Raw genomic sequence first — 27,742 nt, 5'->3', positions numbered from 1 at the left:
GCCTTCATTTCCACTTATTTCTGTGACAGGGAACTAAAATTTGAGCTCATTGTTTTTTGCCAGTCCTGGGGCTTGAACTCAGGGCCTAAGCACTGTCCCTGGGTTCTTTTTGCTCAAGGCTAGCACTCTACCATTTGAGCCACAGCGCCACTTCTGGCTTTTTTTTTTTTCTGTATATGTGGTGCTGAAAAATTGAACCCAGGGGGCTGGGGATATGGCCTAGTGGCAAGAGTGCTTGCCTTGTATACATGAGGCCCTGGGTTCAATTCCCCAGCACCACAAATACAGAAAACGGCCAGAAGTGGCACTGTGGCTCAAGTGGCAGAGTGCTAGCCTTGAGCAAGAAGAAGCCAGGGACAGTGCTCAGGCCCTGAGTCCAAGGCCCAGGACTGACCAAAAAAAAAAAAAAGAAAAAAAAAGAAATTGAACCCAGGGCTTCATACATGCAAGGCAAGCACTCTACCACTAGGCCAGATTCCCAGCCCTGAGCTCCTATCACCAGATGGTTTCAAATAACCCTTATCCTTTTCACTGCAGGAAGCTCCCAAGAGACAAGTTCTTACAGAATAGGTATTCCTGTGCCAGTTAGCACAATCTCGGAATGGTCCAAGGTGCTCAGCTGAAAGGTCACATGCCAGATAAAGGAAGGTTATCGTTTCCTACAAAGGCCATGGTGTTGGAACAAAACCTTTCCTTCTAATCACATCCTCTCCTCCTCCAACAGCATATCAAGGGCAGTCTCTGTGGGTGCTGAGTCAGCTGTCAGGAGTACAGAGTGCAGTATGTTTCCACTCACCCATGGAGGGTCCTCCCACAGCAAAGTCCTGGACTACAAAGTGTCCATCCAATACTCTTCTAATTAACCCTCATCCTGACAGAACCACAGAATGCAGCCTCTTGAGATGAACCTGACCTGTCCATTGATAAATATACTGTACGCAGGCCAGAGCTAAATATCACCTTCCAGAGAGCCCTGAAGCCTTTTTCACATCATTACTTGTGTCTGATCTGGGGTTTCCGAGGCTCAGGTCTGAAAGGGATCCTCCCAGTTTTCTCAACCCTTCTAGAGAGAAAGCCTTGCTTTAGATCCTCCTCTGTGCATCTGCCTGTGAGTCTGACAAGGAGGCCAGCACATTAGTCTGTTCTCTGACACTGACATTATCTCATAGGAGAGGAAATAGCCCCAACATATTAAGGGGTTCCAAGTGACATTCCTCATGATCCAATCACACAGATAATTTTAAAGCCTTTAAAAAAGATTATTTACGATTTTTCTATTTTATATAGGATAAGATGTGTTCCAGAACTCTCGTGGTGTAAAGTACTACTTCCTGTTACGTATCTCAACTATGCTCCTTTAAGTTTCCTTGCATGCTGCCCATTAGAACTATTCTCATTTCAGTTGCCAAGTCCCCTAGTAAAGACTTCCCTCTATATTAGTAGGCTACTTGGAAAAAGAAAATATATCCATGTGAGTGAAGGAAGTACGACCAGATAAACCAGAAAGCCTTTCATCAGTCCTCACCCTCGCCTTTCCAGAATGAAGTTCAGTGACTTCACAGGGACCTGTCTTCTCATTGTCTTCTCATTTGGCCTGCATGCTATCCTCCCACTTGCACATTATCTGTATGGTATTTATTCTTCCGAAACAGTGGACTGGTCCAATTTATCACCCTTCCCTCTAGGGGACTCTCACAACTGGCCAGACTCCTAGTCTTGTTCTCACTGTCCTTAGAAAGCTCTAATCAAAAAGTTGGTTGACAGTCGGTATCATCCAAACTTTCTCTGCAAACTCCATGTCTATCCTAAGACTTGCCTTCCCTCAAGGAGGAAGGAAGAAGGTGATTAAGTGACCAGCTCTTCCCTGCAAGGCCACTGCATCCCAAGTGAGATTGCCACTTAGACAACACTTCGCTGTGCCAATTCATTGCTGGAAGAACAAAACTTAAGGGCAGGGCATGGTGGTATATGCCTATAATCCCAGTTATTTGGGAATTATTGCAGGATGATTGTGGACCAGGTCAGGCTGGGTACAAATTCAAGACTCTATCTGAAGCACAAGTGGTTGGGCATGATTCAAGTTGTAGAGCTCTTGCCTGGCAAGTGCTAAGTTAAAAATCCTTCCCTTAAACTCACACACACACACACACACACACACACACACACACACACGACTTAAAAGCCTCTACATATTTGGCAAATAGAGTGAAATTTTCCAGAGTCCTAAATTGAGGTTTTTTGCTATGTGTTTAAACACCAACACCAGAGACAGAGAGAGAGAGAGAGAGAGAGAGAGAGAGAGAGAGAGAGAGAGAGAGAGAGAGCCAACATTTCTCTTTATGTTCTAGATATTTGATTCTAAAGGTCCACTAATTCTAAGTAGTGTGTGTGTGTGTGTGTGTGTGTATGCGTGTACACACATGTGCCAGTCCTGGAGCTTGAACTCAGAGCCTGGGCACTGTCCCTGAGCTTCTATTGCTCAAGGCTAGAACTCCATCACTTAAGCTCTACTGTTAGCTTTTTGGAATCCTATGACACTATAACCAATAATAATGAATGTGAATCGATGTTTTTATTATTGATTATTTTTATTCTAGGTGTGTGTGTGTGTGTGTGTGTGTGTGTGTTACTAAGAATTGCAGGAATTGAACCTAGAGCCCCAGAAAGCACATATTAGGTAGAAACTCTATCCCTGAATCTGTCATTTAAAATAGATTTAATGTGACTTTCAAATTTTTGATTGACTTGTTATCAGGTCTGGTTGTCCTTATTTTGGCTGTGTTAATGTGTTAGACAGCAAGCAAGCATTTTTTCAGAAGTGGGGGGAAAATGTCAGCTCTACCCATTCTTTACTAATAAGAAAAACTCTGCCCTCCATGTGTGGTTATTTCACTGCCATGCTTTTAATCAAGTTCAGCTAGAACTAGATAGTATCATACGCAAACCCAGTTAAGTGGGAACATTGCACACATCACAGTTTGCTAAAGGGAATTATCTGCTGTCAGTTCCTTGGTGTGGAAGGACACCACTCTCTCCTCCTGGTGTTGGGCAAGTGGTATTTAACTTCAGACTAACTTTGGACCAACCAAATATGGGCACCAGAGTCAGTCTCTGTGTTGACAAAGATGATTTCTATTTTTAGAAACTACATAAAAATAGAAGTTCTAATATACTTTCTCATGCCTTCTGGTGATTCCATAACCCTCTTTGGAAAGCACTGATTTCACACTGTAAGCTGTTGACTCTTTACAGTTAGGGGCCATCGTTTGGCTGTTCTGGGCTTCTGTTCCCTGATCTTTAGGATGGTCCCCAGGTGACTCCCCCCAGCCAATCCTTCCACCCTCCCTAGTGAGCAGTTTTGAGATGTCAATAGACTCAGTCTTGGCTGTAAAAAAGTATACCTTAGGACTATTATAGCAGCTCCAGAGAAAGAACACCTCCCTCACCCACATGAGACCATGTTATTGTCAGTTCTACACTCCAAAAGCATAGGCATAGGAGTTCCTAGGAGCCACCTCAAGGAACCTAGGAGTAGGAAGAGATGCTGGACAAAGAAGGGAAAGATGGCAAGAAACTGACCTTTGGTTACCTTGTTTGAATTTTCACATGAAGGCTTGCTAACACCTAGTGTTATTCCTGACTTCTCAGTGACACAGACCAAAAACTTCCTTTCACTTACACAACCATTTATTTAACATGGCTGCTCTGTCACTTGAAACGGAAACATCCCTCACTGAAATAGCCGTATACTTCCCTCATATTGTTTATATTTATTTTTGTTTCCTTTTATTTGTTGAATTGAGATCACTATGTGAACAATAGTTAAACATGTAAAAGTGTGTAATAAAGTGTCAAATTATAAGGCTATATAACCTTGGGAAAGTATCTAAATTTTTCTGAGCTTCAGTTTTCCTTTTTGAAAATGGAAGTCAAAAATGTATATTTCATGTTGTGACAATCTAATAAAATGAGATGTGGCACAAGGTACTTACCAGCTGCAATTAGGACTCAAAGCGGATCGATGAAATAATAATGGCTACCATTTATAGAGGCCGTGAATCTATCTCCCAGGACCTTCTTATAATGTATCTATTTAAATTTCACAATGCCTTGCAAAGGTGTTATCCCTCCCCTTTATTAGATGCAAAAACCTAGGTTCCAAGGTCTGAAATAAGTTGAGGAAGGCTAGCCACTAGCTAATAGCAGCAAGGGGACAGAAAACCAAGTTGGTTTGTCCTCAAACCTTCTACTTCTTACTATGCCAAGTTGCTGCCAAAAAAGGTACAATGGAATTCATCTTCAGTTCTGAAAACAAAACCATCAATAACACAAAGGAAGGAAGAAAGGTCAGCTTTGGAGGATGGGGTGTGTGTGCAGTGCCCTGCAAATGATACAAAGTGGTATGAGGCATTGGAGGACAAAAACAGGACTTTATACATCATGGCTCTCTTCTTCAATCCAGGCACAGTGGTTGGGACAAAGTAGACAGTAGAGCGACCTCTAGTAGGGGAACATCTATTTCCTACCTGTCCTGGCGCTCTAACAGGGCCACATGACTGAGCTGTGTAGCACTCCCCCACTGAAGTTTAGGGAACAGGCCTGTGCCCCAAGTATGTGTTTACACAAGCATGCTCTACATGGACTGGGCCATGTTCCTTTTTAGGGTGCAGTACTGGTAGGCCCATTACCCCTTGCAGCTCTAAATCTGTGGCCATCATTCCAATTTTCACCAGAGCCAAGCTGATGTGTGATGTGCTGCCCTCTCCATGGATTCTGATCATGCTTGGGGACCTTGCGTTATTTTGAGGCCCTCTAAAGCCTACTGTGAAGACTGTAGGCACTTGAACCTTAGTAAAGAGTGACTATGGCAAGTTGCAGGGACAATGACTAACCTGGTCTGATCAGGGGGAGTGTGGTGAAGTAGATGAAGGTAGTGGACAGAAAGGCCACAGGGGACAGACAGGGTGTGGACAGTGTAAGGCGATGGTCTGACTCATGTGAATGGGAGTGAAGAGGAGATCGCAAGAGCAGAACCTGGCTCTGAAAGGGAGATAGGTTTTACAGACAACCGTGCAAAGAGGTGGACGCTCACCCCCAGAGCTGGTGTAAAATGGACAGCCGTGGACATGTTAAATCCAAGGTGTCAAGTAGATTCATTTTCATATCAACAACAAGGCAGGTGAGGCCATATTAAGGAGTCCACACTGTCAAAGAGGTGATACACCTTCGGAGAAGTAGTTAATGATGGAAGCAGGAAATCCACCAGTGAACCCCAAGTGCCCCCTTGGCCAGCCCCTAGTCCCAGCCCCCACTCCCCTGCGCTTGAGCTGCAGGGGACCCTCCATATCCTGGATCCTCTGTCTTTCAGTAGTGGGGGCTGCTGAGGCTGTAGGCCACAGAGGTGCGGGAGGGGGGGGGCATGGCCAGTTTTCAAGGTTCCAATGCCAGCCTTGGTGGTGGACCCCGCGGTACGGCCCACCCGGCCACCGCCGCAGTCCGGGCCAGGCTGCCCGCAGGCCCGCTGCCCTGGGGGTGGAGTTTCCACTGCTTCTTGGGTTTGCCTTTGTTGCTGCGCCCCCGGGACGCTCCCCCTCCCTGCCCCCTTTAGCCTTCACTCCAGCGTCCCGCAGGCGTGAGGGGTGTTTGTCGGGCGGTGGTTTGGTCGGGAAGAGGGGCTTAGGCAGCTTCGGGGCGCACCGGGGCTCCCCGGAGCAAGGGGCCGGGAGGAACGGAGGGGGAGCCTGGAGCCGCGGGGGCCGCTGCTGCAGAAGGGGGAGGAGAATGGGGAGGAGCTGGGGGGCCGGCGGTCCGGGAAGGAGGGGTCTTAAGGGGCGGCGAGCCAGGGTCCGATTTCCTCCGAGGCTGGCGATCGGCGGGGCTCCCACCTTCGCCTACAGCTCTCGACGCGGCCCCCTCGTCCCGCGCCCTCCGGATTCCGGGACCCCACCATGGTGAGCGCGGGCTGCGCGGCGCGGCGCGGGGGCCGGAGCGCCCCGGGGTTAGGGGGTGTCGGGGCGGAGGGGACGAAGCCTGCGGGACCCGAAGAAGTTTCCCCGGGCCGGTGCGGGGCCGGCCTTCAGTCTCGCTCCCTTCTCTTCCGCAGATGTGGAAACGCTGGCTGGCGCTCGCGCTGGTGGCGGTCGCCTGGGTCCACGCGGAGGTAGGTGATGGTCTGGGGAGATCCGAGCGCGGGCCGAGGGGCACCGGGGGCCCTGGGTGTGTGTGTGGGGGGGGGGGGGAATCGGGGGCCGGGAAGTCGCGATCTGCACGCGGGGCTGCGGGGCGTGCGTCCTGGGGATGCGCTCTGGGGTGGGGCGGGGAGTTTGCACACGGCGTGAAGTGGGGCTTCGGGGCGCTCCAAGCAGCAAGGCAAGGCTACTTGGTAAACTTAAGTCACCAAACCTGGAGCGGTAGTTGAGGCCACCGTGGGGAGCCCCACTGGGCCTGCTATGGAGGGAGGGAAGGAGAGAGGGAGGGGAAAGAGGGGAAGGGGGCGACGAAAGCCGCACCCGAGTTCAAAAAGGCGCTTTGATTTGTTCGCCTCACTTCAGAGGAAATCCAGAATAGTTAGACTTTTCCTTTCCAAGTCTCTCCTGGGGAGAGGAGGCGCCGAGGGATTCTTTTGGGGCCAAATTAATTCTCCCTCTCTCCCTCTATCTTTTCCCCCTCCCCGTGTTTATTTGCATCTTTATAAAATGCCTTGGGATTTTCTGTCATTATCTGAGTCATATAACAGCCTTTTAAAGTCTGGTTTTTCTTTTAAATTTACGGTGTGCAAAGCGTGACAGATCTGCAGCGCTGCCCTTTTGGAGGCTCTGTGATTACAGTTAAGGCATTTCAGGGCTTTTTTTCTTTTTCGTTGTTTTTCTTTTCTGGTAATGTTTTCTTTTCAACTCCAGTGACCTTCCTGAGACACTACAAACAAACCCGCAAACCCATTGCTCACAAGCCCCTCCATTAACTCGAAGGTTTATGAACAGAAAATAAACAATTCTAAATTCCCTGGGCTCTAGTCTCCAGAAAAGTGAGGTCAGAAACGAAACATTTGATAATTATGGCAGGAAATGTGGAAGGAATTAAAAAAAGCATGAGGGAGAAGAAATGGAATGCACATTACAAAAGAAATCGCTCTCTGGTGGGTGGTTTATGGTCCCTCTCAGAGTTTTTCCTTACATTATAGTTCAGTCCCACCCTTAGCCTCCACAACTGGACTCTGCCCCAGAATTCATAAATGGTACCAAGTCTTTATGGTTAAACAACAACAATAAGACACACTGAACTGGAGTCTCTTTTTAACTCACTGCACTGTTGGTTGAGTGAAATAAAAATATAACTCATAATTACAACTCTGTTGTAATAAAGTTCCTTTCTGTGTGTGTGTGTGTACGCATGCATACATGCGCGTGTACCCGCACATGCCTATCCTGGGGCTTGAACTAGGGGCCTCATGCTTAGCTTTTTTGCTCAAGGCTGGTGGTGCTTTTCTGCTTGAGCCACACCTCCTCTTTTAAAACTTCCTTTTTAATGAAAAAGAACCTGAGTTTAAAAGGTTTGGATAACTTATAAAATGCCTTCCGCTGTTTATGATAGGAGCAGGATTTGAACCCAAGTCCCATAGTGGACCCTAGGCTTTTAATCACCCTTCCCCACACAGCCGAGAGCTAAGGCTTCACATTTACTAGGTTATTTTGTATTAGTAGACATTGGCCGTGTGTATTACCTGCGTCATTTCTTTGAATGTTCCCCAATCTCATAAGGTCAGTTTTGTTCTCCCCATTTTAAAGAGAAAAGAACAAATTTAAGGAAACTATATAACTTTGTCTAATGGCATACAACTGAGGAAGATAATAAACCAGCTTTCTATATCTTTGGAGTTCACCTTAAACCCCAGCCTGCTTCTCATCTGTTTTGTACATCAGAGTTTAAATTGAAGGACATAGCCCTCTTCATGGCAGACTGAGCCCTGGTTAAGGAGCCCTCCATCTCCTGCTGTGGCCCTCAAAAGGCAGCTGCAGTTCAGTGGTGGATGAGGCGAATCCCTGGTTAGTGTTATGGCATGCTTAAGAATTGCCAGCTAGTGTGTGAAATGACTTTCTGAACTGGAATGGAAATTTGAGGGGGAAGGGATGGGGCTGTTCACCACCAGGCTGTGTGGCCCAAAGCCTGGGATGTGTTCTAGACAAGCTGAATCACATACTTGCCTTCCATTGCCTGGGCCCTGCAGGGTAAAGCTTAGCCCAGGTAGGAAGTTCTCCCTGAGGCGATTTCATGCTGAGGGTGGGAGAGCATCCAGCACTTTCACAATTCCCAAGCAGGATGTACAGGGAAAGGGGCAAAGGGGAGAAGTGCTGAGACATGAAAACTGAGGAAGCTGCTGCAGAAAAAGAAGCTGCAGAGTCAGGGCATGCACACACTAAAGAGGAGAGACAGGAGCTAGTGTGTGTGTGTGTGTGTGTGTGTGTGTGTGTGTGTGTGTGTGCATTTAAATTAATTCATCCTTTATTGTCTGACCCTGTGGGTAACATTTGGCAACTTCTTAAGCCAGGTGTTAATGACACACCTTTCATTATAAATGAAAAGGCAAATTAACTGGCTTTGTAGGAGACTTGAGATTTGGATATATTTTAAGCGATGTATCTTGTAGTTAATGGTGGTGGTAGTAGACTTTTTTTTCTGGTTAACTCTAAAGATATTCAACAAACACTCAGATATGGTATTTATAATCGATTGGCATGAATAGAGCTAGAATTAGTGTAAATATTGTTGAGCTTTTTAAACAATGAAGTTTAGATGTTTTTAAACTGAAGTTGCTTGGTGCTTTTTGCTTCAATGTGAACACAAAGATTCAGTTTACATTTTCCAAAAATAGTGTAATCACCTTGCAAATTATGTTACTATTTGAGGAAGCCAAAGCCTATGAAATAAATGACCAGAATGAGAGCTTTAACAAGTGGCAAAATCCTTAGAAATGCCAAGTCTTCCTAAATCTCATTTGGTTACATTTGAGAAACTATTAACAGATCTCATTGTTTACATTGTTTTCATGTTTTCCAAGACCTTACTTGGCTCTTCCAAGTTGCTTGCGCTCATGGGCTGGTCCTGGGGCTTGAACTCAGGCTCACGGGCTGGTCCTGGGGCTTGAACTCAGGGCCTGAGCATTGTCCTTGAGCTTTTTTTTTCCCCCTCAAGGATACCACTCTACCACTTGAGCCACAGCTCCACTTCTGGCTTTTTGGTGGTTAATTGGAGATGAGTCTTAAGGACTTTCCTGCCCAGATTGGCTTTGAATTGTAATCTTCAGATCTCAACCTACTGAATTGCTACAATTACAGGTGTGAACCACCAGTGCCTGGCTCAGAGTTGCTTTTCAATTGTTTCCTTCCTTTTCTTTCCTCCCTCTCTCTTTCCCTCCCTTGTTCCCTAGTTCCCTCCTTTTCTCCTTATGGACCTATTCTCACTATGCATATTCATTCAGCCAGCCTCCATTTGAATTCTGCTCTATTACTTACCTATGCACACACCCATGTACTCCTTAGAGTTCTGCTTGCAAGAGGATGTTGAGTGGCTCTAGATATTTATATATTAGCATCTGGACATGGGAAGGGCAGCAACAAAGTAGGGCTTTTATCAACACAAGGACTGTTTTTCTCTCTCTCTCTCTCTCTTCACCAAGAGCTACTGTAGCCCTTTGAAAAACTGGTGGTGGAGGTCCATGTTGAGAATTTAACTTTCCTTCTTGAGTCTTGGTCAGTGGCTCTCTGGTCACTTTAACGTGACAGACTGGAGGGGATGCCATGGCCTAAATGCCTGCTTCGGGGGACAGCCTTGGCAAGTGCCCGAGTACTGATTTGCCCTTACTGGTTGTCTCCACTCTGATTCCCAGCATTTCCACATTGATGAACAAGGAGCAGACTTATAATCAGATCACTCATTCTAGTAAGGGATCCACACTTGACCTATGAACTTGTGAATGCATCACCTAAGTCCTAAGGGTCTAAGGTCCTAAGAGAATAGTAATAAAGGAGAAGCAGGAACGATTCAACAGATGGAACAGTTCTTTGTGGTAGGGATGTCGTATTAGCCAGTTACCCAGGCTTTGTCCCTCAGAGCCATCTACTTACTCCATTTTACACCAGATTGACCATTTGTAGTTAACCACTGGGGTTTCATTCACTGATTTCGGTGCTTCTTTACATTCGTGAGAATTGTTCTGAGTAGGCTCAGGTAGGCCTACAGTGTAACTGTATCCAAGGACTGTGCTTCAGAGCTGTAAGTGTGTAGTAGCCACTAAAAGGATCCTTTGTTTATCCTTTGGCAAGTAAACTACTTACTGTGATGGTAAAGCCCACTATAAGAATTTGGGAGATTAAAACATAGCAGAGACCCTGCTGAATAGCCTAAACAGATGGACAAGCACACCAAAGGCAACTGAGAAGCTCTTGGACAGTAGACACATCACAGTAAGGCTGGATTTGGGTGACAGAAAACAGGAATCAGTTAGGCTTTCTGGAGCAAATTAGGAAGAAGGTAGAGGAGGAAAATGATTAGGGTGGTGTGTGCTGTGGTGGATGTAACAACCTCAAAGGAAATGTCCTAAAGAAGAAAATTAAGCCAATCAGGCAGAATATCACAAGCTCCCACAGGAACAAAAAGTGAAGGATGAGCTAACTGTAAATACCAGTGACCACGCAGAAGAATCAAAAAGGTTATGCTTTCTTTTTCCTACTCCTCTTCACGTAACTTGGAAAGTCAGTAGAGCATTTCTAGCAGATGTGCATTTTATTAGCTCACTAATGCCAGATAGTAGTTGGGCGAGGTGGCGAAGTGCCTGTAGTCTCAGCTGTTTGGGGAACTGAGGTGGAAGGATCATTTGAACATATGTCTGGACAATATAATGAGATCCTGTCTCAAAATCACACCAGATATTATAGAATTAATAAACAAAAAACCTACATCTTAAATGAATTGACTTTGTAAGCCATATGATTAATGTCTCCCAAGGCCTCGTGTATATTTTTCTCCCAGGTGCTTAACTCTTGAGTCCTGTGTCTTTTACAGTGTCTTTTGTCCAAAAGTGAACCACTAATGGCATAGGACTTTCCATTGCCAAGCGGCCTACAATCCAGTGATAGGCCAGGTAATTTAACTAGCAGCAACTACAGCATGTGTTATAATGACATGGTGAACAGGTATCCTTACAGTTATCATTGTTACACTGACATAGAAACGTCTCTTGATTTTGAAATTTTTTATATTAGAAAAGCACACATCTTTAGTGTGTAGGTTGATGAATTTATATCTGGGTATTCCCAGATCATCACCACCCAGCCAAGACTGTTGATTCAGAAAAGACACTATTGTCTCAGTGTAAGATCTACAGAGAAAACCCTGAATGATAGGGCATTGGTCTTGTACATTTCACTCTTCCTTGCCCAGTGGTGACATCCTTTCATTAGCCCTGTCTCTTCATGTTTGATCTTACTAACATTTTGACAAGTTTTTAACCCATGCTATGGCAATGTGAGCCTTTAATAATTGATGAAAAGGTAAATTAACCCTTTCCAGGAGACTTGCAATGTGGATATTAATTTTTAAGCATGCTAACTTGTAGTTAACAGTGCTTACCTTTTCCTTCTTAGGCATTAATGGCCTACAGCAAACAAGACTCAGTGCAGTCTTTACTGATATGAATCCATTTTGGTAAGCTTTAGGTCAGCTTTAGGAGCTCTTCCTAGACTGTTTTTGTGAATGGGATTATAGGATTCTTACACTTATAGTGTAGTCTACACTGAGAAACTAAGTTAAGGAAAGAAAGTTAAAACATTGGAGCTGACCATTTTTCCCTGGGCATTATTACATTTGAGTAGAATCTACAAAAGATGCCCTTTATGTTATTTCTACCAGCTAAAAACTCAACCCTGACCAGATATCCAATAGAAAGGTTGAATACATCATAGTACAGACATATGTACCTCTCTACATTGAGTTTCTGAAACATTATCTGTGGGTAGTGGAATTGGGGATCATTTTATTGCTTGCTTAGTCTGTATTCTCTATATTCTGTGCTCTTTTCTATATCCCATAAGCATTCTGTTTTGTTTTATTTATAACAGGGTCTTTGTTTTCTATTCTTTTTTGGTAGGTCCTGGGGCTGAACTCAGGGCCTAGGTACTTTTGCTCAGGTACTTGAGCTTCTTTTGCTCAAGTTAGCGCTCTACCACTTCAGCCACAGCTCCATTTCTTGCTTCTTACTACTTAATTAGAGATAAGAGTCTCATGGACTTTCTTGGCCTGCTGACTTTAAACTGTGATCTTCAGATCTCAGCCTCCTGCATAGTTAGGGTTACAAGCATGAATCACCAGTGCCCAGAAAAGACAGCCTCTTTCTATGTTTCTCAGATGAAATTCATAATCCTCTTGCTTTTTGCCTCCTGAGGGCTGCTATTAAGGTATGCACCATGATGCCTGGTGTTTCTCCTATTCATCAGAAAACATGTTCATATTAACTTTTCCCTTTAAATAAGGTGATAAATTTCTCCTGAAAATAGGAAGAGTAACAGCAATCTTCATGATACCAGAGCATGGGAGGGAATGTGCAAAATGTAGGGTGTCCAGTGATATAGCTTTGCAAGAAGTATGAGGGGTCTGAGCTTCTCTAGCTCACAACTACTGATTTGTCCTCCTTCCAGAGAAGTGATCCAAGTAATCAAAGAAGTATGTGGTGGTGAGCATGGTGGCACACACCTGGAGTCTGAGGCTGTGGGATCATGAATTTGCGGCCAACTTTGGGCTACATAGTAAGACTGTCTCAATAAACTAAAGGCTGAAGATGTATCTTAGTGCAGAGTACTTGTCTACCATGTACAGGGGCCTTGAACTGAAAAAAAAAGTATGCAACGAGCTTATTAGAAACTGTAGGCAATAAAAATGAGAACTTTCCAACACTGAGATGAGCAGCTCAGGGAAGAGGACCCAAATGTGGCCTTTGTATCACCACTACTTCTCCCTTACTCATGACACAGACATTGCTGATCAACCATAGAATTCTTTCCTTTGGAGCTAGGAGGAAGATTTGAGAACTTAAGTGTTCTGTGTAGCCATTAGCAATATTAGAATCAGTATTCGAGATGAAAACAATTGGCCATGCATGCTGGAATAATCAGTCCAAGTTGACAAACACTGACAAATATTTAGCCCAAATTAGGATAATTAGAAGGTAGAGTTCAGGACTGTGAATCTAACAAAGGCAGCCTGGGGATAATAAGTGAGACAGCTGAGGTACCAAATGTCAGAGAAATCACATTTACCAGTTTCTGGCCCAAGCTCCTAATTTCTTTTGGATAAATCTGAACTTCTTCAAATAAGCCAATCCCTCTAATGTTGGCCATCAACAAAAATATGATAATGAGAATTTTCTTGGCTGTTCTGATGAAGTAAACAGTTGCTTTTGCTAAAACTCTAAAAGCTGCTGCTGTCATAGATAACAGCTTTGACATTAGCAGAGTCTGGAAATAACTTGCTAATAGAATGCTCTTTGGGTAGGTGAAGCACAGAATAGAGCCTGTAAATTTGCATTTTCTTCTATGGCTGGAAGAGTTCCATGTAATCTTTTCACAGGCTTTTTACATTCTCATTTGGAAGCCATCACCGTTAAACTATTCCCAGGATTAAGTCCTGGATTTATAACCCATAGTTAGTCCTTGAAAAATCCCAGACATTATCTGTAACCAAGCACCACTGTTGCCATATGAGATATGGCAAAGGCTGTACCATGTTGCAGGGCAAAGGGTGTGTGTGTGTGTGTGTGTGTGTGTGTGTGTGTGTGTGTGTGTGTGTGTGTCTGTCATGGGATACTGGCTTGAGTTAATGTTGGGAAAGTATCTTTCTACCTTTTGTTGATTTCCAGATTTAAATCCTATGTCTCAGACAAAATCTATTTTTCTCTGCTTACCTTTCAATGACAGTTAATAACGGTAATTTATTCTGTTCCAGAAGTGTTTAGCATTGTGCTCGTCACTTGGTACATGTGCTACCATCAGGAACAGTGATGGACTAATGAGCACCCTCATAGAGACCTCTGGGTTTTTGCTTGCTTGTTTGTTTCTTCAGAGCTGAGGACTGCAATCAGGACCTTGCACTTGTTGGCAAGTGCTTTTCCACTGAGCTCAAAAAAGCTCAGAGACTGAGCAAGGCCCTGAGTTCAAGTTGCAGTCCTCCAGCCTAGCTGTTGGAAATGGTTGTATAGTTTGTTGACTATACCATGGAGGGGGCACGTGAGGCTCACTCCATCCTTCACTGTGTTAGCAAGTTGCATGCATGTCCTGCCATAGGACTTTTCTGACACCCAGAGGAAAGGGCACTTACAGGAAAGGCACTTTTTTCCCCCCAACTGAACTGTAGAGCTTCCCAAACTCAAGATTACACAAGTCAGCTGGGGATTTAGCTCAGTGGAAGAGTGCCTGCCTGCCTGGCGAGCTCAAGGCCCCAAGTTCAGTCCTCAGCTCTGGAAAACAAACAAAAAGCACAAAAAAAGATTATACAAGTCATGTGATGCTCTTTGCACTGCCTGCCTATTCTGCATCTTACTTTGTTTTGTGTGTGTGTGTGTGTGTGTGTGTGTGTGTGTGTGTGTGTGTGTGTGTGTCTACCAGTCCTGGGGCTTGAACTCAGGGCCTGGGTGCTGTCCTTTAACTTTTTCACCCAGGGCTGAAACACAGCTCCATGTCCAGCTTTTTGGGTGGTTAATTGGCGATCAAAATCTCCTGCCCTTTACTGCCTGAAGATGGCTTCGAACCACAGTCCCCAGATCCCAACAGGCACTTGATTATATCTGTACATGTTATCAGTTGATTTGATGCTGTCTTGGGACATTGTCGGAAGCCAGTTCTTTGTTTTTGTGGCTGTCCCTCCTGAATAAACTGAAACATTGGAAATTTTAAAATCATGTTCTTTTGCCTCCATGGCGCATTCCTTTGGGCAACAACCCATCTCAGGCCAGTTTCAGGATGTGTAGTTTCCCCAGGAATTAATGGCATGTCCAGCCCTTGCCTGATTGGGATTAGCAGAACTTCTCTGGGAGCACAGCTGAATTCCAGTCCCTGGGAAGAAACGCCTTAGACTGAGTGAGCCCCCAACCTGGATCCTGTCAGAGCCTGTGTCATATGTTTGCATTAGCTGAACGAAAAGCGACAGGCTTTCCGGCCTGGCTCCCCTCCTCCCCTCTCACCCCTCTACTGGGAGAGGCCGGTAAAAGTCTAGACAGTGTCTACTTGGCTCTGTGCCTTTCCAGCACAGCCCACATAGTTCTGTGGCTCTGGCTGACTTTTGCTTGCCTCTCCTCATTCATTTCTCCAACTTTCTTAGCCTTAAAACTATCTAGGGGCTGGCATGAGCTGCTCACGTAGGAGACAGGTGAGTGAATTGATGAATCTGCAAAGGTCCAGCAGCCCTGAGAGACAGAGTTGAGAAAGTACAGAGATAGGGGCTGGCTGACGCCATTGCTAAGATTTGCATCCCTGAGAAGATCTGGCCCCAAATGAGCTTATGTGATTGGCCAGAGAAAGACTGGGGTGAATGACCCAGGGCAAATGCACAGGTGTGAATGAACATTATGTCATGTGGACTTGGACAGATGTCTGACCCTTCATCTCAGAGTAGAGTACGGGGGTGGGGGAGCCTAAAAATACAGATCTGAAAGTCTACTGGTGAAATTCTACTCTTCCGTGTGGATCCTGGAGCAGTCAGGGCCTTGCCCACTCCCTGAGCATTTTCGCTCAAAGCTGGTGTTCTACCACTTGAGCCACAGCTCCATCTCTGGCTTTTTGCTGTAAGAGTGTCCTAAGTTAGTTTGCCTGAGCTGGTTTTGAACTGTACACACACACACACACACACACACACACACACACACACACACACACACACACAGTTGGAACAACTAAATCTAGTGAAACCACTAGCCATCCTGACCACAGACTGCACACAGAGACATACTTGAGCCCCCGTTCCTGCGAGGGTCTCTGGGGAGGGCCTGGAACTTTCCGTAGCATCTTGGTGGCCAGCCCAGTTGACAAATGCTACATTGGCACAGAGGTAAATGTACATGTAATGTTAATTCCCATGTGCTCAGGGCTCTGACTCCACATCTCTAAGGCCCCCACCACCCTGACTCCTCTCTCATTCTGTAAGTATGTACAAGTATATACTACAATTAATTAGGAGCAGAGGGAGGATGAAGTCACTCTCAGAATCAGAGTACTTGGTTTATCCTTACAGTCTCAAAGATCTTGGGAGTGAGTCCCTTTGGGCTTGGCTACCTTCTCTGGTCGTTCTTTTCTTCTCTTTTTTCCTTTCTTACTCTGTGTGGCCTTGGCCTTGCCCACAGCAAATTTCTTGGTTAAGTGGTTATTTTAAGGCAAAGCTTTCACTTTATATGTTAATTTGTGTCTGCATTTGTTCAACAGAAGAGTCATTTTCTGCAGAGCTGGATAATGATCAAAGAAAACCCCCAGCATGAGGAACACCCACTTCAGTGTGGGTCCATTTTGCTTTTCTTAATTTCCTTTCTAGAGGATAAGCCCAGAAGGAGAGTGGGATGGGGAAGCATTTTGAGGAGAGGCCAGAACATTAGAGTCTCTGCTAAAGGTTGGGTGTAATAAATTCAATACTTGCTGCAGGCTTTCTTCCTTTCTTTATTCCCCTTCCCCTCCTTTTCTTTCTTGTGTCATTACTGGGGCTTAAGCTCATAGCCTTGCTCTCTTGCTTGCTTGGCATTTTCCACTCAAAGCTAGTAGTGCTCTATCACTTGAGCCACACCTCTACTCCTGGCTTTTGCTTGTTAAGTACAGATAAGAGTTGGATGGACTTTTCTGCCCAGGCAGGCTTCAAACCATGATCCTCAGAACTCAGTAATTCTACCGGAGTGGGTAGGATTGCAGGCATAAGCCACCAGCTACCTAGCCCAGACTTATTTCTTAATGACATTCCCTAGTTACTTGCGGGACATGTGGATTAAAGGACAAAGCAGTTTACTCATTGAGGTACAATCGGAAAAGAGTCTTCCTGCTTATTTCTACAAAAGGACAAGTACAATTTAATTTGAATAAGATACTGATAAAGTTGGGGAAGGGATTGCATGCCCCCTTGCATTTTTCTGATACCAAAATGCCAAGAAACCACAGTGATGATAAGAAATCCTTTAAAAGTAACGAGTGCTTGGGGATTCTTAACTGCCCCTCCCCCAAGACGCTCATTTTACAGCTTAGATAATTGCATTATCCCTCCTGGTCCCCTTATACCTCTGATCAAACTGACTGTTTTCAGTGATCCTCAAGGCTTCTGTTGTTCTACTCAATGGCAGTGCAGACTAGAGAGAATCTGGTTCCTCCCCAGTGGTTATGGTTCAGTTTTTTAAATTGAGTTATTTTCCCAGGTAATGTTATCACTTTGCCCAGTGTAAATGGTGCTATCATTTAATGACTGTAATTACTTGTGTTACAGTGGCCTGGGATATAAAAGGCCTCCTCATTCTCTGGTGATTTGCTTTTTGAGCTACAGGAAAAGTCTTTTTTCTGATTAAGCTGGGGGAAGAGGAAGAGAAAGAGATACTCTCTTAGGTCATTAAGTGCTATTTTAAGCCCCAGAAAGCCATTCTATTGGTTCAGATGTGACAAGAGCCCATTCAGAAAGTTAGGACATTCTCTTTGATAGAGAGACAGAAGTTGAGGGTTTCTAAGCATGAAATGTCCCCAAATGGTTCTTGTCTAGAAATAGAGAAAGCAAACTGAAAGTAGAAGAACAGTACTTTAGAAGCCTGGGAGAGGGGGGAGGTGGCGGTGCAGGAAGGAAATGCTCTCCATTACTATCAGTTGCAGTGGGTTAAACCAATTAAGATGAAGTGATAGAGGGAAGAGTTTCTGATTTTATCTGAATTGCCTCAGAAGGAAATACTGTGAAAGAACCACACTCTGCTGATTAGGTGTGATCGAAGGATCTCTGTTTTGCAAAGTGAATGTAGGATCTCACTAGGCAAACTCACCACAGAAATGATCGTGCAAAAGCTGTAAGTTAAAATTGCCTTGTATTTAACATGTAGCAAGGGAGATCATGTATATAAAGTACCTTGAACAAGGTAAGTGCTTAATTAATGGTAGTTACTCAGGTTGCTATTGCTTACATTCTAAAGGACAATACAACTGCAGAGGGAGACAGAGAGCACCTAGACTTAGGTTGTTGGGTGATATGAAGGTTTGGACTGGAAAAAGTGAGTTTTTGAGCTGCAGGACTTTTCAGAGCTTTTCAATATTCATATCTGCGTTGTTTATGAGTTTATAGGAGGCAAGTATTGAAATAAACTATGTTTTCCAAACACTTTACCATAGATCATTTCAAAATATATCAAGCCAGGCACTGGTGGAATACATCTTTAGTCCTTGCTACTGAGATCTGAGACTCTAGTTTAAAGCCATCCCTGGCATAAAATTCCATGAAACATCTATCTCCAATTGACCAGTAAAAGCCATAAGTGTGACTCAAGTGGTAAAGAGCCAACCTTGAGTGAAAAAAGCTAAGGGAGAGAGAAGGAAGGCCTGAGTTGAAGCCCTAGTGCTGGCATATGTGTGCATGTGCACACACACACACACACACACACACACACACACAATCATATTCAAGGCTAATGTTCATTGGCTAGTCTGAACAAACTTCCCCAAGCACAGTTTATTGACATCTCACACCAAGCCCCAGTGGCCTTGCTACGCTCCCTTCCTAAGTGAATTCCATTTCATTGGGAAAGTGTGGGAGTTACCTGGAGCCCAGGAGAATCTGAAGAAACTCCAATGTGGGCCTTCAGCATGCTTCTTCGTGTACTCACCTGTGTGGATTTGGGGCATAAAATCAAAGTTCCCAGGAATTTTTCTTAGTATTTCACGTTCCCTACTATCAGTCCACCAGCAAGCCTTGTGGGCTCTGTGTTCAGAACCTGTCACCTCGGTTGATCACACTCTCCATTGCTACCACTCCAGTCCCAGTCACCATGATGCTGGACTCTTGACCCAGCATCGAGCCTCTCCATCTCTCCTTTCCCCCTCTTACCTTCCTGTCGTGTTTCCATACATACTAGCCTTGGTAAATCACATAATCTTTGTGAAATGCATATCCGGTCGTGTTGCTTTCTGTGCAATACTTTCCAATGCTCCTTGTGTTCAGAATAAAACATCAGCCTGGCGTAATGCTACATGGCTGTAATCCCTGCACTTAGAGAGTTTAAGGCTGTTGGATCATGAGTTCAAGGCCAGCCTGGGGTACATAGAGAGGCCTTATTTAAATAAACAAACAAGGAACAAAAGAAAAGGAGAAAGTATATAAAGCACTGTACTCTAGTCCTTGCTTATTTCTCCCAGCTTTTCCCTTCCCCTTTTTCCTATCAGGCCCTGGGCCAGAGCCACACTGACCTTATTTCTATCTCAGAAACAGAAACCCCTCCCTACTTTCGAATCTTTGCACTTTTCTTCTCTGCATGAACTGCTCGCGGTTTAGCTGAGAAGCCTGCTCTAACCACTCCGTCCATCCATGCCCTCTCTACCACATTTCTGTCATTCAGATTGTGTTCTCCTCCAGATGTATTCTTTATGGCCCAACATAAACTTATTTTGTTTGCCTGGTCACCATTCTCCTTCTGGAATATGTTCTCCTTCAGGACAGGCCCTAGTCTGTCTCCTTCAACAATGGGTCTCCACTTCCTAGAACCATGCTCAGTATATTGTAGCAACTTAGTAAATATTTGTTGGATGAGCCCATGCAGTAACTGTGCAGATGTCTCCTGCATCATATGAGAAAGTGCACAATGTCATGCCCGTGGTCCTTGTGTCCTAGTCATTATCAGCTCTGTGCCAGCTCTGTGTATTATACACAGAAGATGGCCGACAGCCATGTGAGCGTCAGTGCTTTGTATCATTTTGGACATGTTAGCAATGCTGAGCTTTCTTAAATCAGATACTAGAATTCTAATTCTCTCTGGTCTAGATGAAGTTGAAATTTAAGCAGGGCCTAGCTGAATAGAAAATATTACTATTTTTTTTCCTTCCATGCTCAGTGATTCTGGGCACCATTCCCAGAGGAAGTTAATATCCTGAGAAATATAGAAGTATTAAATTCTGCTGGTGGTGATTCTTTTACCCAAAGCCCCAAGTCACATTGTTTTCTGACCTGGTCATTTTTTAAGACTTCTACTTTTTGGGATCCTGTTCTAGCTTTTTCTCCTGTGTCATTTGAACAATTGTGATGTCTCTAGTGTAAGTAAAACCAAGAGCAAAAAGGCATTACCTGTGGCTGAATTTGCACATTCAAATCTCAGAAAAGCCATTTATTCCAGGAAAAGCTCCATCACACGTACATGACATAGTGATTTGTCTGGGTGGGGTCTCAGGGAGCAGACTCCCCTCCTCCCCACCACAACCTGTCACTTAGGCTCTCCAAACTCTTACACATGGCCCGTTACCCCCATTTTTCATTGGGACGGTGGGGTTCCTTGGGGTAATCAAAAACAGTCAACTATGTGGCATTTCACCAATGTTCTAGTCACTTAAAAATGAAGGTAGCTGTTTTTAGAACTATCCTGTTACTATAGTACAAGGGAGCTTTTTTTTTTTCACTGAAAATGATGATTTATAACAACTAGCTAGTAGGATTTTGGCCAGTTTCTCTGTTGTCCTTTTGACTAGAAAAGAAAGTCTTTGGACATCGTTGGTTCAGTGTGAGAATCTCATGAGTCATGAGATTTCAGTCTCAGCAAAAATGGTCGGGGGGGGGGGCGGTGTGGAGGAGTGGGGAGGGGGCTGGGGCTGCACTAGAACAGAAGAGCTGGCAGTGCCTCATTGGTGGGCCTCTTGTCAGCTAAGATCTGATTGGTCAGTGAAGAACAGTTTTCCAGTTCCTTCCCTCCAGCTGTGACTTCCCCTCTGTTCTAAGAGAAGAATGCAGGGTAGGAATGTCTCAAGCAGAATAGAATGTGTATGTTTTCATTTACTTTAATCTCAAGACACTAAAAGAGCTCAGTGTGTATGTGTGTGTGTGTGTGTGTGTGTGTGTGTGTGTGTGTACATGAAGTAGTCAAACTAAGAAAATGAAAAAAAAAAAGTCTTGAAGATATCTCCACCTCATTGCCAAGGTTGTTCATGGATGTCTGTACCAAAAAAAAAAAAAAAAGAGAGAGAGAGAGAGAAAGAAAAAGAAAAGATTTTGTTAAAGAAGGCTCAAAATAGGTACCATAAGAACATATGTAGCATAATTGGCCTTCCATCCTTATTTCTGAGCTAAGTTGTACTATACCCTAAAGATAGGGAGTGGCAAATATTTCATTTTTCTTTTATTGGAGACCAGAAAGGTGACCTGACTTATCCACAGACTTTCAAAGCAAAGCCAGATTAATGCATTTGTGCCGGGGACTCCTGCCCACTTTCAAAGTCTAGGTATTCTTAACTTTAGTATCATTGCCCCAGATATAGATCTGCCCCCACACGCTCAGATTTCTGTCCACCTTAGTTATATGGACCACTTCTAATCCACATTACAGAAAGTATTGTTCTTTCTATCCAAACTCTCCTCTGACTCAGGAAACCAAGTACTGACAATTCACTGTTCAGAGCTGTGTTATTCAGTCTAGATCCCTCCGCCAGCCACAGGTTAAGCATTTCAAATATGGCAAGTCCAGTAACAAGTGCCCTACGTGCATAATACTACTAGACTGCAAAGTGAGTATAGAAAAAAATGTGTCAGCTCTCTCATTAATTACTAGATGGCATGAAATGGTAATATTTTGGTAATGCAGTGTGTCCAAAATAATTTTATAGGTTTCTTTTGATTTTTTTAAAATGTGCCTACTGTGGTATTGTGTTTTCATTGACTTGAGTTGCTCCAGATAGTTGTCACTTAACCATACATTGCTTGGTCACATACGGTCTTGCATTATCTCTCTTAGGCTGTGGTGCTCCTTGAAACTGCATGTACTTGTTCACTAAACCATAAGCTGAACTTCATTTTTCCCTGAGACCCCCAGCAAGTGGCCTATTTAAAAAAAAAAAATCTTAGCGTTTAATTGTCCTATCTTACCACTTTCTTAGAAATGGGTTTTAGCCATTTCTACTTGAGGCAATAAATGAGAAGGAGATATAGATTTATTTGTGCTCGGAGTGTTAGGTGTTTTTTTGCCCCTACATAAACTAAATGTATTGGCTCTAATTTATTTTAGAAAGTTCTAAATTTGTCCTAGAATGATTGACATTTCTTACTAGACTATTAAAATCCAAGAGGTCTGGGAGAGGGTGCTAGAACTTCTAGACACACAGGCCCAGCAGAGAGAGCAATGGTGTGCAGATTGATGCATACAGGTCAGAAGAAATGCCTTTCCACTACCCCATGAATCTTGAGGAATTTCCATATTCAGCAGAGATTAGCACGCCACTTTCCAGGACCCAAATGGATATAGGCACAGGTAAATTAGCATGGTATTCCAGTGACTTCTAACCTTAAACTAGCAGGGGAAGAAGAGAAGTAACTGTCTCGAAATACAATTAGGTTACTAAGACTTTCTGAGTCTGAAAATGCCCCATACGTTTCACCATGGGTGGCCCTTTCCCCTTTAAACATCCTACAAATTTGTAACCAAGCTTGTGGCTGAACCACATGCTCCTAATGCCTAGGCTAGCTAGCTCTGTTATGCCTAAAACACAGTCATTTCTACTGGCCTCCAGAGAGAGTCTAACCTTTCTCTTCATTTCCTGAGCACATGATCCCCCCACCCCCCTGAGCCACTGTTTTTGTTTCCTTGTTAAGGAATGTGCAAGAATACTCCCCTTGAAATGCCCCCCTCTTTGGGAACAGATTTATTAGGTCTCGCTGATGAGAATGATCTCATTTTATTGGTCACTTTATCACCATAAAGTGATTCACAGGGAGTCAACCTCTCTTGGGTGACATTGTGGGAAGTGAACAGAAGCAATGACTTGCCTGTCTGCCTGTACTCTCCAGCCTCAGGACCCTTGCAAATCTCTGACTGTGAGACAAGTGCATTAAGGCTACAAGAAGCAATCCATGTCTATCCAGTGTGGTAATTTCTTGTGTTTCTCATTGTTTCTAGTTTTAGGGGTTTCCATTTGGGTTTGGGGGTGCCCAAACACATGTCCAATTGAGATTCAGTCCCACGTTCCATTGATTGAGTTACTGGAGGCTTGTAGATATGAGGTTGAAACTTCCACTCTATAAAAAACAAAACAAAACAATTTTTTTCCATGAGAGCTTCACAAGGAAAGTGATTGATGACAGTTTGTGCCTCTTGTGTAGGTATATCCATCTGAAAGGTCCTCTTTTACTTTCGAATGCCCCAGTGTGGGTATGATGATGGTGAAGTTGCAGCTGCTGTTCACAGATTTCTGCTCATCCTGTGGTGTGGTGTTCATCCTCACAAAGGGGCTGGCTCCCGAGTGATATTCACATGAGGCTTCCGTCTCTCCTCCTGATCCTCAGGCCCATTTCCACAGCCATCTCTGCCTCCCACCCCCCACCCCAGGAACAGACACAGCACAGAGAATGACATCATCTAAGCAAACTTTCCTCCAAGAACACTGAATTCCTGTAGATGCTGTTGAAAGGAGCCCCTGATTTGCATTTGGGTTTGTTTCAGGTGCAGATCTAGGAAGGTAGGAATGGGGACAAGGAGGAACTAGACAGAGTGTCACAGAAGTCCCAGGGTGAAAAGTACTCACCACCTGTCCCTGGCAAATCCTTGGCAGACTGTACCTGGGACTCCCCGACTTCTCCCTCTTTTCTCCGGGCCAGCAGTTGCCATGGCAACACAGTGCCTGAGAACTTCTAATTACATCTGTCTGCTTCTCCTAGAACCCTACTGAGCCACACATATGGAGACTTCATTTAGCCTGGAGTTTTCTTGCTGGGTTTTAACCCCTTGTGCACCCTTGGGCTAGAGAATAATTGCCAGGATGCTGGAAACCTGACAGCTGCTTTGCAGCCTTTCAAAGATGCTCAGGGCTTTGTCTCTGTTTTAGAAGTGTATATTAGGCTGCTGTCCTATACTGTGTCTCTGCATCTATTTTGTTCCAAACATCCCTGACCTCCCTTGCCATCTCTCTACCCCAATGCCTGCCATTCTGTTCTTAATTGGGCATTATAGTTCTCTGAATGTACCCAGGCCCAGGGAAATATCCTCTCCTTGAGCACAGCTGAGACCTCACCGTTCCCTCACAAGTCATCCTGAGAGTACTCCAGCCCACAGCGGATCCATGAGCCTGAGGATAGTGCTTGGGGCCCCTGAACATTCTAGGAGTGGAGGAGGGGCAGGGCAAGGCAAGAAGCTTCTTTTTCTGGTCTTAAGAGACTGATCAAGCTGCTTCCTTCCATCTCTTAAGGACAGAGGGGCTAGACTCCTGAGAAGACTTCATACAAAATGGCTGCCTCATTGTCACGGTTCCTCTGGCTGCTTCTCATTTCTGCTTCTCCCATTCTTTTAAGGGCTGCTGTTTGGTTGTGTGACACCATTTTCTGAAGTCCCACCCAGTTTTTACTTTGTACTCTGAGGGACCTCACATCCCCACACCCCACATCGCCTCATCTTCCACCTCCTGCCCTCCCAGCAGATTCTCATTTTCTCAGTATGTCTAAGCCAGACATACATCAATCACAGGCCAAGAAAACTCAAGTCATTTCCATCTCCCATCATCTTCCTGTCCTCCTCTTGTCACACACACACACACACACACACACACACACACACACACACACACACACACACACCATTGTCTTTCTATGTGTCTAAGATGATCCTAAATAGAGAAATTCCAGGCAGAATGTCTGTGGTGTGGTAGTAAAGATTGGGGGTCTTCAAGTTCTTTCCACAGAAAGATTTATACCAGGAGGAAACTACCCCAGGAGAGGCGCTCAAACAGGCACCACCCACAACTCCCAGCACAATGTGGCTAAATCTACCTCTGTATGGTTTAATAGAAGTTGATTGAAAGACACGGGTCAAAAGAACTCTATCAAATAAACTGGGTTCTCTAGAAGATTATAGGTTAGTTGGAAAGATAGAATGTGCCCAGTCGATTGTTGCTTTTTTTTTTAAATAAATGATCAAAATGAGTTCATCCAAAGAGGACTGAAAGGTTACATCAGTAAGGAAGAATTCATACCAAGCACAAAGGAAAAGCTCCCTGAATGGAGTTGTATAAACCTGAGCTAAGCCTTGAAGGACAGGAGAAATTTGGGCAAGCCAGGTGATAAATCAGCCCCCCCCTGAGATGGTGACAGTATTTTTGGAGCTGGTCTTGTGGGACCTCATCTGCCCATCTGAAAGTTAAAGAACCCTCGAATAATGCCTCATAGCGCTGACATTTTCAAAGGGTAATGAGTTCTCATTTCAAAATGTAGAACCTCGGGAGCCCTGTATACCCTTTACTTTATTTCAGTCTGCTTGGACTGAAATCTGCATGGCTGCCCTGCTCTGTACCTTCCTCAGTTCTCCTCTGCCAGGAGTCTCAGAACAGAGAGTCACTGGACACGAGGCTAACGATCCATCCATCCTAAGGCCACATAAATCATGAAGTCACCTGAGAGACAGGAAAAGACTGAGAACCATGTGCTAAAGACCTTGTTCAATGCACCCAAGTAGATACTGGCACATAAGCAACTTGCTAGGTGACAGATTGTGCCTACGAACCACCTTGGAAAACAATGGCTTCACTTTGGGCCAGGCAGAGTTGTGTGCAAGTCTTGGCAATAGAAAGAAGCAGCAGATGGGAGGGGGGGCAGGGTATAACTGTTCCCTGTTCAGAGAAGGCGCCCCTGTTCTCTGCTACCTCCTTCCCTGATGGGTGTATGGTGGTCAAGAAGCACCCGGACCCTGCTTGAATTCACTAACACCCAGAGCAGAGGGGTGGACCAAACAAGAGGCCTCTAGGCTCTGTCCATCTGTCACCCACTTTTCACCAAATCAAGACAGCTGATCCTGCATTCCACTCTGAATTCTGAAGAATGACTCCTAATTGGTTCCGGGCTGGAGGAACGTGTGGGGAGGTGCAGGGGTGCTTCACTGGGGATGGAGTACTGAAAACAAGCAGGGGTGTTGGTCCAAATGTGGCAGACGCCATGGGGAACACTTGTAAAACTGGCTTTGGAGCCTTCTCCCTCTGAGTGGATGGCACTGGGATTTAGATGTGTGAGTTGAAGAAAGATGAGAGATCCCTCCTTGATCAACCATTTTCTCTAAACTACATGTGGAAATAATTAGAGCATGAATACAGAGTAAATGTGAGCTCCAGCAGCCCCAGACATACTTCAGTGAAAGATTGTTGGCAGGAATAGAAACTCTCCTGTGAATTTCCTTTAGCTGGTTTCTCTTTTTTTGTCCCTCTTTTTCACGCAAGGCAAACACAAGTTAAAAAAGAAAGAAAAACCTTGATTAATGACATTGTAGGGACGAGAGGGCTCCAAGCCAGCTCGCCAATCATGACAGGCCACTCAGTTTGGGTCCTATCCCTGTGTTCTGAGTGTCCTCTGCCATGATCCAAAAGGAAATAAAAAAGACAGTTCTCATGAAAATCCTTAGACTATGAGGACCAGTTTTAATTCCCCCTGCAAGACTTCCATTAAGAGTCTTTACATTTAAAAATATTTAATAAAAAATCTGTACATAGCCAAATGTTGGTGGCTCAAGCCTGTCATCTGAGCTATTCAAGATGCTGAAGTTCAAAGCCAGACAGGACAGAAAAATCTTCAAGATTCCATCTCCAATTAACAGGTAAAATGCTTGACTGGAGTTGTTGTGGCTCAAGTGGTAGAGTGCTAGCTGTGAGCAAAAAAAAAAAATGTCAAATGAGAATTCAAGCACTGGTGTCAGTACTCAAACATGCACATTCACACACACACACACACACACACACACACACACATCTACATAGTCTCTTAATAATGAGCATCCTTGGGAGACTAAAGTATTCAAAGCCACCTCAAATTTTGAGCTTTCTGGTTAGTAGAATTCTAGCAGTGGAAGGGACTTTAGGCATCATCTACAATTCCTATTTTTCTTGGATAGACAGGAAGAAACACGTCCAGTCCTTTCACAGGGCCTTACTGCCTCTGCCTGCACTGCCCAGTGAATGATTGGCTTAGACTTAGAGGTATAAGAGCTGCCTTTTCTTCCCTCCCTCTCCCTCCACCTCCCCCCCTCTCCCCATCCTCCTTTCTGCTCTCCCTCCCTGCCTTCCTTCCTTTTCCATCCCAGTGTCTGTCTGCCAAATCATTTCTCATGCTATGACAATCATCATCCATTCCTTGGAGCCCTCTTACACTAACTGCTCTTCCTCCCTGTTTTCTGAATGGTCCACCTTTGCTTCCTAGGCCTTTTCCTCTAGACTACTCATGCAGTTGCATAGGCTGTTGACTGCACACACTGATGAGGGAGCCTGAAACCTGATCCGCACTTTGCTCTCAAGCTCTACACACTGGCCTGGTGCTGCATGGGCCTGGAAGGTGTAGGGCCTTTTCTGATTTTCACAGAGACTTCTGTGGGCTGCTGGCAGTCTGTTGTCTTGCTCTCTCTGTGCTCTGACAACTCATGCTTTCCTTGCCCCCTCCCAGCTGTCCTCAGCCTTCCACCACGCCCTTTCCTGAGCTCATGTGTTCCTCATTCCCCATCTCTCACTCCTACACAGATGACATCCAGATGTGTGTCTTTAGC

General features: G+C 44.6%; 1 protein-coding gene across 1 annotated transcript in view; it reads left to right on the top strand.

Annotated features, from left to right (window-relative positions):
• The first annotated feature begins 5,824 nt into the window (after positions 1-5,824).
• Positions 5,825-27,742, top strand: part of Fstl1 (follistatin like 1) — a 49,457-nt gene continuing 27,539 nt past the window's right edge. The window contains exons 1-2 of the mRNA XM_048346713.1: positions 5,825-5,951; positions 6,104-6,160. Coding sequence (XP_048202670.1) covers positions 5,949-5,951; positions 6,104-6,160 — 60 coding nt within the window. The 5' untranslated portion in view covers positions 5,825-5,948. The remainder of the gene's footprint in view (positions 5,952-6,103; positions 6,161-27,742) is intronic.

The sequence above is a fragment of the Perognathus longimembris genome, chromosome 5 (assembly GCF_023159225.1).
Source record: "Perognathus longimembris pacificus isolate PPM17 chromosome 5, ASM2315922v1, whole genome shotgun sequence".
In the NCBI taxonomy this organism is placed as follows: domain Eukaryota; kingdom Metazoa; phylum Chordata; class Mammalia; order Rodentia; family Heteromyidae; genus Perognathus; species Perognathus longimembris.
This window is presented reverse-complemented; position numbering and strand designations above follow the sequence as displayed.